The sequence below is a fragment of the Malurus melanocephalus genome, unplaced genomic scaffold (genome assembly GCF_030028575.1).
Source record: "Malurus melanocephalus ecotype Western Australia unplaced genomic scaffold, MMel_1.1 scaffold_205, whole genome shotgun sequence".
Classification (NCBI taxonomy): Eukaryota; Metazoa; Chordata; class Aves; order Passeriformes; family Maluridae; genus Malurus; species Malurus melanocephalus.
Genome location: NW_026623437.1, coordinates 1325346 through 1338399, shown reverse-complemented (window position 1 = coordinate 1338399; position 13054 = coordinate 1325346). Strand labels below are relative to the sequence as shown.

At 50.1% G+C, this 13054-nt stretch overlaps 2 protein-coding genes across 13 annotated transcripts in view; one reads left to right on the top strand and one right to left on the bottom strand.

The window, feature by feature from the left end:
* Positions 1–6273: 6273 nt before the first annotated feature.
* Positions 6274–13054, top strand: part of HNRNPH1 (heterogeneous nuclear ribonucleoprotein H1) — a 15438-nt gene continuing 8657 nt past the window's right edge. For 3 of the 11 annotated variants that reach the window (XM_057373711.1, XM_057373707.1, XM_057373716.1), the window contains exons 1-2: positions 6740–7033; positions 12830–12889. In XM_057373711.1, the coding sequence (XP_057229694.1) occupies positions 6985–7033; positions 12830–12889 (109 nt within the window). In that variant the 5' untranslated portion in view covers positions 6740–6984. Of the gene's footprint in view, positions 6357–6739; positions 7034–12829; positions 12890–13054 lie in introns of those variants that run through there. The other 8 variants (XM_057373705.1, XM_057373715.1, XM_057373708.1 and 5 more) reach the window with 4 other exon arrangements.
* LOC130577971 (deoxycytidine kinase 2) lies at positions 7392–12291 on the bottom strand. Of its 2 annotated transcripts, XM_057373718.1 has the most exons (7): positions 11930–12288; positions 11214–11329; positions 10631–10824; positions 10265–10412; positions 9925–10040; positions 8620–8719; positions 7392–7921 (listed from the first exon to the last, which is right to left on the bottom strand). In XM_057373718.1, the coding sequence occupies exons 1-7, from the start codon at positions 12027–12029 to the stop codon at positions 7886–7888; spliced, it is 810 nt and encodes a 269-aa protein (XP_057229701.1). In that variant the 5' UTR covers positions 12030–12288; the 3' UTR covers positions 7392–7885. The 2 variants fall into 2 exon arrangements, with proteins under 2 accessions (XP_057229701.1, XP_057229700.1); XM_057373717.1 differs by lacking the exon at positions 7392–7921 and having other exon boundaries at positions 8429–8719; positions 11930–12291.

Here is a 13054-nt window from a genome sequence, read left to right as displayed (position 1 = left end):
GTGACGGGGGGCCCGGGGGTGTCCGAGGGAGTGACCACCGAGGGCTCCGGACCCGCCGCCTGTGCCCCGGCACCGCCGGCTGCACCCCGACAGGGACCGGGGGCAGCGCTCCGCAGGCAGCCGGACAGCCACGGCCTCTGGCACTCATGCACAAAGCCGCCTGTCTGCAGTTTGATCCGTGCGGGGCCAGGCTCTGGCATTAGGGCTACTGAGGTTGAGGAGTCCGGGAGCCTCGCAGGGTTCTCCTGGAGACGCTTACGACAGACATAAAACGCCCCTGCAAAGCGCTCGGCGGACTCCGGAGCTCCTTCCTGCTTCCTCTCCTTACGGCTGCCAGTTCATTGCCAGCAACGGGGAGAAGAAAGGTTTRGCGTGCGATATTTGGAAGCAAATCCGCTCTGATAGTGCCACAGGCTCCCAGGATAAGCAGCCAGCCGGATGGGAGATCAGCAGAGAGCAAAGCAAACCCGCAGAACCAGCGAGAACTTTTTTTATCACAGGAGGCGCAGTGGCTGAAGTTGTAAACAAGCTTCTGTGCCCGACGGGGCGGGTTCCRCGGGAGCGGTGGCGGCGCAGAGCTGTCCCCGCACACAGCAGTGCCACCCGCCGGCACGCCCGTGTTCCATCGCCGCSTTCCCAGCATCCCAGCCAGCTTCCTGCAAGGCTTTTGGATCACGGTGCAGAAGTTTATAGTTTATTATCTTGAAAACTTCAAGGGCACCCACACTTCCTATCCGTGCCGCGCTGACCCGTGCCGGATACCGGCACGGACAGGTCTGGTGTGGGCAGCGCCGGCTCTACAGGTGGCCACCAGCACTGAAATGCTGTGCCCTGCCTTCAGGGAGAACAGCATCGGTGCCCCCAAACCTACAGAAGAGCACCCCAGTGTCTTTGAAGCACGGCTTGGTGGGACGGATGAAGGACACCCTTGAATTTCCCCGGGAAGCAGGGCTGTTAACTTTCTTTGGTGGGGGGTGTTCGGGAGGGAAACTCCCATTGGGGCCAGGAAAGGAGCTGCAGCTGGTGGCCCCGGCTTTGTGGCACTGGCATGTCAACCAGGTTTCCATAGCACCAGCATCCATAACACGGGGCCAGAGGGAGGGAGAGAAGTAGGTCAGACAGGGCTAACAATACCCAGACGTGTCTATCTGCGGCTCAGCCTGATCCAGGGAAGGGGGTGAAACGCAGAAAAATGGGAGAGAGAAAGGAAAAAAAGAAAAATAAGAAAACGAAAACACTAAGTATCCACAGTCTGAGCAATGCATTTCTTTCCCTCAGAAAAATAAGGACTTTCTAAAGGCACCTTTGTGTATCGGGCGCTGAGCAACCGAGACTAGCACCCACCTCCTGCCCATCTGACAACAGGCCACAAGGGAATTCAAATGCAAATTGTGGCAGACTTCTCAATGGGCCTTTATTTCTGCAGCAGCACCAGGATCAGAGCTTTGGGAAGCCAGCCTGCGGGAGCTGTGAGGGTGCAGTCTCCAGAGCAGGACTGTGGGACACTTTCCCCTCACCATTCCTCACCRTCACTTTGTTACCCCTTGTCTTAGTTTTACTTGTTGACAAGCAAATAACTTCAAGGGCAAGGAAAAAGAAAAGCAGGCAGACAAAGTTGTGTGAGTGAAATGCCCCCGCTAGTGACCCATTTTATGTTCTGAGTTTGCAGTGGCCTCGCTGACGCTGACGTTGTCACAGCATTTTGGGGGTTGCCTGCTTTGCAGTCGTTTGGAGCCACATCTCCATCAGTGGAAGAACATTATGGGCAGCGAGATCCAGAAYGCTCTTGATGTGAATAAAGATACGSACACACAGATTTACTGGGAGTGTAACAGGGCAAAGTCAGGATATGGAGTGCTTTGCTCAGGGGGAATTGGAAAGTGTGGGTGCAAGARCACAACCCTCACTGGAGAGGCTGAGATGGACTGAAGAGTGTGACTGTGGCTGACCTACTGCATACCTTCGGTTTGAGAGCACCGTGTTTGGCTTCAACATCAACYCCACACCATCACAGGGGAGTAAAAACTATTCCTGCACTTGATAGTGGGGTCAAGTCTAAGCAAAAACAAAGCGATCTGCAAATTGGTATGTTAGCAGGTCTGGAGGCCTGGAAAATCAACACACTAAAGTTACAATTTGACTCATTCTCATCAGTTTTCTGCCTCCCAGCAATCACTWCTTGTCAGAAAGCTCCAAGAATTCACCTTTCCCCAGTTAAGGGCAGAGTCACAGTATGTATAAGATGGACASGGCTTAACATSCCCCTTTGTGAATGCCCTCCCTCCAAAGGAAAACTGACCAACTGCTGTGGAAGCTTAGGGAAGAGCATGCCCAGCTCCAGCCCCCACCGATGCTGTGCCAGGCTCTGTGTTCAGGGACTAAAGGTAAAAGTTTTGTAAGAAGAGCAAAAGGGTCAGGACACACAGCACTTCTGGAGTGAGAGAATAAAGGAAGGTCTGTGCCTGAGCATGTGCATCAGCTGCTTTGGTGTTGCACTGGTTGACAAGAGAAAGCTGAGTGACCCCAAATTACTACAGCAACATTGCCTGCAAGGGGTGGAAGTCAGGGATCATCATTCCAGYGAGGTCCAAGCCAGTGAGCTGCTGTGGTCACTGCTTCTGGGCCTGCAGTTGGGGAATGGCTAAAATAGCCTCCATTCCATGAATGTGGTGYTCCAGGGTAAGGAGCTCAGGGCTGCTGTCTGCCCTGATACAGCACACTCTCCCAACATTGGACTGAGTCATCCCACTGTTGAGTATCTACAGCTTTACTGCTCGTTCTCCTTCTGGGAGGGCACAAAGAAACGCAGACAAAGCTTCTTGGAGGTGTGTGAATGGCCACTTTCCCACCTCTCTCCTGGCAGCACAYGGATGAACTGCCAAGGAGCTGCAAATGTTCTGCCTGAGTGAAGAAACCCTTGCCGGGAGCAGCCTGATGAGCTCAGCACGGCGCTGTGCAGCCAGATGGCTCCTGGACCAGAGCTGACTCATGCCCACAGAGCTCAGGCAGCACAACAGACAGATACCTGCAGCACTCTGTAGGAGACACCTCACCCCGGATGGCCCTGCATTCACAGTGGGCAGCTCCAGCGGTAAAAAACAGGTGTTCTGCACACTGTTACAATTCTAATGCTGCAAAACTGAAACGCTGATAGGCCTGGGTTCCACTGACAAAGGGAAACACCAGGCTGGTGAACGCCCAGCCCAGCCCTGAGAGAGTGCAACCATCAAAAGAGCAGAACAGAGGCAATTCTTCCATTCTCGAAGAGGCAAAGGATGGTGAGCACAAGCTGTGGGTAAGCTGCTGGCACAAAGGGAAGGGTGGCAACTTCAAGCAGTGCAACAGTAGCCTCAGAGAGAATGAAGGACTTGGATGTCTGCTTTTCACTTAAACAGTGTTTATCAACATCCCCAAACCTGCTTCCCAGCTTCTTAGTGAATTACATCTTAGAAAAGCTGGGATACATCCAATCCAATCCAATCCAATCTGTGCTGCAGACCACCATTTTCAGAGAAATGAATAAAGGCAAGAAAAAAAAATTAAAAAAGATGAAAAGGAAGAAAGGTGAAGTGTAGCCAAAAATCCTCTTAAATTGTCTAAAGCAAAGATGGGAGGGAGGCTGCACTGGCAAAGCTGTGAACTGGCAGCATTAGTGGATGATGAACATGGCCATGTTATCTAATACGGCAGAACACACATCATGCATTTTTAATAGCATTGTTTAGATTCTGTTTGTCCCAGCATCRCAGCCAGAGGCTGTTTCAGAAGCATGGGAAATAACAGAAAGGTTATAATGGAATGGTAGGGCTTTTGGCTGGAGGTCACACACACACAGAAACATACAAAGCATTGGTAGTAKAAGACTTCCATGTATTCCCTGTTTCAGATCTTAGATGAAAAGAAACAGCTGCAGCAGTGTTTACTGAGAGTTAATCAGGTTTGCAGATCAGCTGTAAGATCCTAAATTATAGGTGGTTATATGCAAACATGAGGCACATGCAACACACGTAGCTGAGACATGAAAAATGAACTTTGTGATGGCAGCAGCAGAAGAAATGGATAACATTTAGCTAAGGAAGAAAGGAAGGCACATGCAGTGATGATGGACAATGAGTTCAGTCATCTTTTCAGGGCAGGATTTTAAATTCTGATCAATTCTCCCTGTAATGACAAATGCTGACCCATGGAAGAATTGTTGGTAATTATTTCTAGCATTGCAACAATATCTTCAAAATCAACTCAGAAATGAGCATCTTCACTCCCAGACACACACAGTGTCTCCATATGCTTGGATAATTATGGAATCCTCAAACCAGTGCTGCAGATTTTTTCCATTATTTTCTTGCCCTGGAAAGAAGTGTAAGTAAGATAACAAASAGAGACTGGTATAAACCAGAAAATTCTTGAGCAGGTAGCATGTTTCAGCTTTATTTTGGTCCAGCTTAACACTGCAYRTGTGTACTCAGCTTTATGCATCTGTCTGCAGGCTGGACTGGGGCTCCTCTTCATGAGCCTGTAGGGAATTTGGGATGTTGCACAGGGGCTGTGACTATCCAGCAGATTGTTTCTCTGGCAGATTGCTACTCTGGAGACCACCTCTGCCCTTTTTCTACCTGATACACTACAACACCCAGSAGGCTGAACTCAGCTTGGATTACAGCCCTCACTTCCCTGGATGACTTGAATGTAGCAAAACCTTCTGGGAATGCAAGTGGGAAAATGAGAGCAGCTCCTCTCCCCTGCTGTCTGAGCAGCAGGTGTGTCTTTTCCCATTGCAGGAAGGAAACAGTGAAATTCTGAAGCAGAACAAAGCTTTTTCAGGAAAAATCCCATGTACCCAGAGCTGCAGCRTGAGCTGTGACAGACCCACTGGATTTCAACTGAGTCTGTTGGAGGAGAAGGTTGGAGAGTCAGGCTGGTACCATAAAACAAAAAGCCAGGTAAACATGATGCCCGAGTCCTAGAAGAAATTATGGAAGATCCTATATCAATCTTTCCAGAAAGAATTTTATCTCCTGTTTTCCTCTCTGCAAGTGCTCACATACCGTGGGATCACCCCCATTTGCAAAAGCACATAACCAGCCAAGGCCTCAGCAGRAAAAGGCTGCTCTGTTAGCAGCAATTCCATTTGAATTGTTAATTACTTTTGTCTTTCAAACACTGCATATACATTGGCTAATCATAACTCTTCGGATAACTATTTATGTCTTTGCTTGCCCCTGCAGCTCACAGTCACATTCTCCCCCTGGAAGTGGCTGTACCAAAGTTACTGTGGGATATTTGAAAGGCAGGCTGAGTTCTTGTGTAAGATTCAKAGCAGTTACATATTTGCTAAAAGAAGTCATATGACTTTTCTTCTAACACTGGAGSGATATGCAGAACTTCTTGTCAGTGTGAACACAGGATGATTTTAATGTCCTAAAAGACCCCTAAAGAGAAAACTTAAAACAGAATCTTGTTTGACTAAATAAATATAAGATCAAGAAAATATTAGGCAAATCAGGCTTTATTTCTCACTGAAAATTAGATTGCAAGAGAACAGCCCTTACAGCCCTCTTTAAAGCCATTTAATCACGTGGATCRTGATGCATAAACAACAGAAAACCCATTTTCTGTCCTTTTTCAAATGCAGTAATAGGGACTAAACACTGCTGAGTGCCTGCTATTTGTTTACTGGGTGTCGGCCTCTCACAATCAAGACTAATAAAATAACACACTGCAAATGTACCTCAGTATATGAATATTAATAGATACTATAAAAAGGTCAAAAATCATCATTATCTCAATGCTAGAACCCCAGACTTCAACGGGGATTAGCAAAGGGATTTGCTTTACACTAACACTCGGCCAGAAACAAAGCTGGGAGTCGATGCCMCACCTTCACAGTCCTAAGGTCACCTCTTATCGTTCAATCCCACCGGCTCCCTTGCAGCTATTTTAACCTAGAGTTGGTTAAATTCATGATTCTTTGTGGAGAGGGTCGGTCTGTTTTGGGAGAGCGTGCTCTGAGGATGCGGAGGGCCTGTGTGAAGCGGCCATTGCCAGCACGCACTCGGCGATTCCCCGGCACAACTCCAACACAAAAACCTCCAGCGCCAAACCCAAACCGACCCGGCAGGGCCTGAGCGGGGCTGCTCCGGTCGGGCTGCGCTCCCCGTACCCGGGCTGGCACAGAACGGCCCTCGAGAGATCAGGAAAGCCCCCCAAGCCTCCCGGGCCAGGCCTGCGCAGGCTCCACCGTGCCCGGCCCCCGCCGCGGCGGGAGGCGGAGCCGAGTCCAGCTGACGCCGGCGGCGGGCGGTGCTGCAGTGCACGGAGCCGCCGATCGCCGCCGGAGCGCCGCGCCGCAGCTCGCCGTGAGCGGGGGGCGCCGGGGGAGCGGGGACGAGGGGGAGGCGGTGGGGCGGGCGGGGGCGGGAGGGAGAATGCCGCCGCCATCTTCGGTAACCGGGGAGCGGAACGGGCGGGGACGGGACTGGAACCGGAGCCGTGCGGGGTGGGGGAGACTGGAACCTGGCTCCCTCGGGACTCGAACTCGCGGCCCCCGGCGGGCGCGGGGTGCCCGGGGGCTCGCGGGACCCCCGGGGCGGTCGCGCGCTCCCCCCGCCATGGTTCCACCCCCCCCCGCACAGCGCACGCGGGGGCCGGACGTGACTGGCTGCGTTCAATTTGTCACGCGGCCATTGGCTGGCGGGGGCGGGCGGCGCGTGACGTCAGCGCGTGGCGCTGCGCGGCTGGCGGCCATTTATAGGCGCGGAGCGAGCGCTGCGCAGCCGGAACGAGCGGGTGGGAGCGGGCCCAGCGGCGGCTACATCGCAGCCCATCGCCGCGGGAGCGTTGAGAAACCCCCMGCGGAGCCCCGATCCACCTTCGTCGGGCTCCCCTTCAGCCGTCGCTGAGCTTTTGTTTCTGTTCGCGCAGCGTCCGAGCGCCCCCGCCCAGCTTTGTTGTTCTTGAGGCCCCTGCGGGGAAGGCGCGGCCAAGATGGACCCTTGTCACACCGAGGAGACCGAGGGCGAGATCCCCGGCTTGGGTAAGGCCTAGCGCCGGCGGGTACGGAGGTGTGGCGGGAGGGAATGGCGGGGGGGGGCGGCGATGGGACCCTCGCGGTACCGCCCGCCCGGGCCTGGTGTTGCAGAGGGCCCGCGGAGGCCGCACGATGGCGCCGGGGACGGGAGGGGGTGGCGGGGACGGGCCCGGCCGCGTGCGCTGCTCAACCCCCCCCGCCGCGTGCGTCGTGTCGGGCGGGGCCGCGGGGCGGGGGAGTGGGGGCTCTCCGGGGTCGCTGTCCCGCCTCCACCGCCGCTGCCGCGCCCGCGGGTCCCTCCCCGTGTTGGGGGGGGTGTTGGGGGGGGGGTGGGAGATCGCAAACAAGATAAGCATAAATTACAGTTTATTACAGGTCTAACGTCCAGCCTTAAGTAGCGTAAATCGGTGGAAGCGGCCACTCAGTAAAGCAGAAGTTGAAAGTAAAGGTTTCTGGACGCCATAACAGTCTCGTCTTAAAATGGTGAACCCGTGCCAGTTATTGCAAAACAACACTGCTGAGCGCCTGCTATCTGTTTACTGGGTGTCGGCCTCTCACAACCGCTGAGCTCCCCCGCGGGGAGAGACACTCGAAAGGCAATATGATTTTTAAGTTTTTATTAAACAACGGAGAATATACAGGAAAAAAAAATATCAAAGAGCCCCATATTTGTTCTTTCTAGCGTTACAGAAAATTCTATCAAATCCTACACAAGTCAGACAAAGAAAGAAAAACAGCAAACAATATTTTTACATTTCAGGCTTGCTTTAAAATAAGATATACATATAATGCATTTGTTTAAAATTAATTTTTGAGCACGGCGATTATTAGGTAAACTTCAGAGACTTGTTATTCGAGTTAGTTTTCATCTAAAGAAGKCAGGAAAGACTTGACCTATCACAAAGAAAGCATATATGTTATTCAGTGCATTAAAAGCTAAATTACTAGGCTTTCCCCTTTCTTTGGGAAGAAATAGTTTGTTRTYATAGTTTACCAGTGATGTTTGGCCCCTACATTAAATTTATGACATGAAATGCTTATGGCCTTTCAGAGGGGCAAGGTAAAAGACGGTGTATTTGAGTGCCTATTTAAAATTCAGCTATTAATTGCTGGCTTCCGTGAGGATATAATGATAAATACCTCCACGACTGATCGTTATGCTCCCCTTCCCAGTTTATTTAGAGCTGTTTAATTGAGGGAATTAGGCTTRGCTTAAAGGAGTCATTCTGATGACCCAGAACAGGATGAAGAAAATAGTTTCTAGGGTTTGCTAGGAGAGCACTTCCTCATGCCTTTAAGTATTAGGTGGTGTTTTGGGTTGTTTGGGATTGTTCGTTTGGGGCTTTTTTGTCTTTTTTTTTTGCCATGGACAGGCCAAACAGCTCCACCAGAGTTATTGATATTTCCCTCCCAAGTCCTGCTTTTCCTTTGAATTGGTAAACCCCGTTTTGACTGAAGTAACCTCTTCATTACCACCTCGCTTCCTCAAATGGTTGTTTGCTTTCCCTCCCAACTCTGTTTGGAAATGTCACTGCATGCATGGTAACTGCAGAAGAAAAGCAGATACAAAMCCCCCAATATTTGATACTTACTTTATCAATCAGGTACTCCTGTTTAATTTTATCGTTCTTAAAATCTTCATTAACATCCAAAACTAGAATAGGAATCTCCTTAAGGTTCTCAAAATCAACTCTGTTAAATGTAAGAACATAGTTTGAGTAAAACATGGCATAAACTGTTCACAAGACCCCTGTGCTTGAGTTGCTTTCTAAGGGYGCAGCAGTAGTCAGATTCCCATGTGCCCCCTAGATGATAAAAGCTGATGCCCAAGTCAAGTTTGTCCTTAGCTACTCTTCATATATTTCACAAGTCTGGACTCTTAGTATCTATCTGTAATGCACAGGTGGGGTGGAATACAGTTTTTACCTTAATTTCCTKTAGCTAATTCTAGTCATGGAATCAATTACCAGGGACTGATTTTGTAAGATCTTTTTTAAATCTCCCTTGCCCTTTGTCTCCCCCATCTAATCTACTTACCAAGATGCATTTTTAAAGCTTCCTTTCATGGGGATGACCTCTTTTACAGGTTATATGACTGGTATTTAAAATGTCTTTGACATAAGCAAGACCAGTTTGGCTTCAGTTTAGGAACAGATGGTAGCAGTAGTTAGTCTTCTGAGTGTGGAAGGCATTTCTAAAACACSGTATGTGTGCTAACCAGTATTGTAACTTGTTCTTGCAAACTTGAAYGTTTYTCTTAAACACAGGAAGTGCATGCTTACAAGTTTGGAATGAGCACTCAAAATTCCACAGTATGCATTGCCTTCTACCTCTGAAGCATTTGGGTCATTTTGTGTGAAACTTTAGATAGGAAAGCCAATAAAGAGTCGATGAGGAAGTTGAGGGAAAGTGTGCAGAGATCACTCGGTTGCTGATTAGGTTACTTGTGTGTAACAGGTCTGCCAAAAGCATTTCTGATGGTTGTTTAAATTGAAGCTAGGATTAATATTTAAACTTGTTGAAATACACTCTTGCTAGTTTAAAGGTAGTTAGGAACTTGGTCTAYTCCTTACATKTCTCATCAYAGTTGTTCTGCTGCAATGTATGTGATTGGCCCCTGAACACCATTTTAACTGTCCTTTTCCCGTGTCCTTCCAATTAGCAAAATCCATATCCTTGCTGGAGGTTAAACTATAAAACTTCCTAGTTGAAGCTAATGCTTAACAAAGGTTTTAAATTACGTGAAGTTYCCTCTCTTGAAACCTGAAGTGGGTCCAAAGTCTGTCCAACTGCCTGAGTGAAACGAGACTTAATGCCAAATTTGATAAAACTAAGGTTTAAGGTAGGAAAGAGCCTTGCCTGCAAGTTGAAACTTGCTGCAGAATATTGGTTCTTACCTCATAGTCCTTTCATGAAGCCAGGTTTCATGTTTATAATGGAGGTTTTCCAAATACTCMAGCTCAATTCCTTGCTCCTCTTCTCTTCCCCTCATCTGTAGCCTTTCCATGCATTTCTAGAAAAAGTATAAACCTGGTCATTAATCATGTGTTAYAGTTAAATCAGCTAAACGGATCAAGTGGTCYTTAACTTGGAAGGACTAATGCTAGACGTTAGTGAGCATTAATTTCAAGTGCTTGGCTGAACATAAACGAGTTAAATCTGGAATAACTTTTGTACACTCTTAARCTCTGGAAAACAAAGTTGAAACTGAAAACCCTCCCATTTTAGCGAGCATACCTGAGGTGTGGTTCTGAGATAGATCATGCCATCCAGTTCTATATCTGATTGAAACTGATTCAAAAGCCATGTGTGCCAGTCCTGATAAATAGCCCACTCAGTTTCATTAATGTTTCCAGACTCAAACAGGTTAGAAGCAAATACGTATCTGCAATGAAAGACATCAGTTTCATACCAGGAATGACAAAAGTGAACTACCAAAATGCTCGTCRTTATGACAGAATGATGGTATTGAAAAAAAAATCCCTTAATCAAGCCTGCTTCCGTGCAGATACTAGTTTAAATATTGTTTTCCTCACTTCCGTATCTTTAAAGACTTGGAGCTGTTAATGCAAGTTTTTGCTGTGCTGCGAGAGTAATTATTACCTGTCGCTGTACACAGATCTTTCAAAAAATTGCACTGGATATTCTGCTTCGTGTAGCTTGGCTGAAACAGGTTTTAATTGTGCTTTTACTCGGCTCAAGCAAGCATAAGTCTGAAATGTGTAAGCCCATCTTGTGGGTTTGTCGTACAGCATTTGAAGTAAGTTTCCTCCRCTCTTCTGAGATGTTGTAAGTTCCTAAAAGTGAGAAAAAAGTTAATAGGAACGTATTTGCAGGATTTTACTACCTTTTCTCAATCCAGAATTCTGGTATTTTTAAGTACGATTTCATGGCTTTTAAAAAMTTATTTTTAAGAAAATGCTTGGGCATAGGACCTAAGAGACTTTTTYTCAGGTGATGGTTTTCGTGACAGCTTCGAGTAGCTTGCTTTAAGTACAGAGTAGRGGRTGTGATTGGGAATATACATTCAGTAGTATCTTGCCTTTACAATTTGCGTKCCTGACCAACTGTGGTATGATAGTGGGGATGACTCTGGCTGCTGCAGACTAAGTATAGCTGGATTTTGGCATAGCTCCTTGGCCGTGAAACTCTGCAGTTTCATCCGGCCCAAATCCTGCGCACCTACCTCGTACTCATCCTCGACTGTCTGGATGTTGCACCATTTAGCGATGGGCTCGGGGATGATCTCCCACTCATCGCTGTGTCTCTCCAGCAGCCTGACAAACGTTGACTTCCCCGCAGCTGCGGAAGATTAGAGCAGTTCACTCCGGGGCGGGGGTTGATTTCTCTGGTGCTACTGATGCACAGGGGGGCAGTTGTGAGGGTTATTAGCGGCTGTTGKGGCTCAAGGCCGGCCGGGTGCCCSTTGGAGCAAACAGCGCTAATCCGCMGCGCCAAAGGGGCCGCGCCCGGCCGGCCGGCCGATAAGGGCGGCTGAGTCTCAGCCGACATTTTAGGAGCTGCTGCGGCGGGCGGAGCTCGGGGGGAGACCGGGGGAGCGGCCGCGCAGGCGCCGGGACTTGGCGCTGGCGGACGGGACCGAACGGGCATTGCGGCCCGGCCCGGGGTGACGGGGCTTTGTGCTTCCGAGCCCGCCCTGCACCTCGGTGTGACTGACGGGCACCCTGCCCGCGGGGCTCCCCACCTGCTCCATCTGCGCTCCGGGTTCGGGCCCTGGCGCGGCTCTCCCTACAGAGTCCCCGCTGCCCGCAGAACCGGGTGGATGAGCCCTGCAGCCGCCCCTCTTTCTCCCAGTCTCTCCCCGGCCCTCCCAGCCCCTTGGCGTGCCCCCGGTGTGACCCCCCTCCCGCCCTGAGCCGCATCCCGCACCGCAGAGCTCACCTATGTTCCCCTCGATGGAAACCTTCCTGAGGCGCTTCTGGAAGCTAGATTCGAGRGAGCCGGGGGGGCTTTGGCAGTGCCGCTTGGCGGGGGTGGACATGGCGGTGCTGAGCGGGAACTCAGGGGGTTGTCGGCTGCTCCAGCGCACTTTAAGCGTCCCGCCAGGCGGTGGGCGGGATGGTCCCTTCCCGCCAATTCTCCCCGGGAAAAGGCGGAGGCGCTTTCCCCCCCTCCCCCGCTGCTCCTGCCCTKCTCCTGCCACCGCAGTGTTCTAAAATGGGCGTTCGGCGAGTGAAATGGAGAGGAGAGCTTTGTGCAGGAAGTGACTGTAGCGCGGTTCCACTTGCTGATCTAATTTGCATTGACTGTAAACGAGTTCGTGTTGTTTGGTTTACTTACATAAACTTGAGCATGCGCTTAAAAAAAAAAGTAGAAAAGCTTCTAGCTGTGGGGGTGGGGTGGTTTTTAGTAGTCCGGAACACGTCAGACAGTTACGTGARAAATGAGGCTGTTTAGATTCGCAGTCTTTTTTAATACTGACTCGAGAAGTAACACTCGTTGATGAATGGTGTTCATCCAGAGACTGYTCAGAGCARCTTCTGGGCTCCAAATACCTGTGAYRGGGGGTCTAGGAGCCTGCTTATCTSTAGGCATGGGTCCTTAATCACCTGCATAGACAAGTTGAAACATGAACTGCTTATTCACGGGCAAAGGGGATGGAGGATTCTTAGATAAGTTATTCCAGTTTCCTCTTTCCTCCTTGGTAATACTGAGATTGAGGGTGAAATCTAGCTAGGTCTGGTGTGTTTGGAGGAAATGGGAGGGAATTAACTTTTCCTTTCTTTTATTATAATTGTGACCCATTGTCTCTTCTTTCCCCATCTCCTCCAAACACACCAGGCTTCAGTGACCGAAGCGAGCAGATTGTTTCACGTGGGGTAGCGTCAGCCTTTGAAGCTGGTAAGTGCTAGTTCCACACAGCTCTGTGTGCAGCCAGAGCGCTCCGCTGTCCGCGCCACGCGGGAGCCGGGCCGGGCCGGGGCGGGGGCGGCAGCACGCGGAGCATGCGCAGAGGGGCGAGCGGCGCCCAGGGCGCGCGGGGCCGGGGCTTTGTTCGGCGCGGCG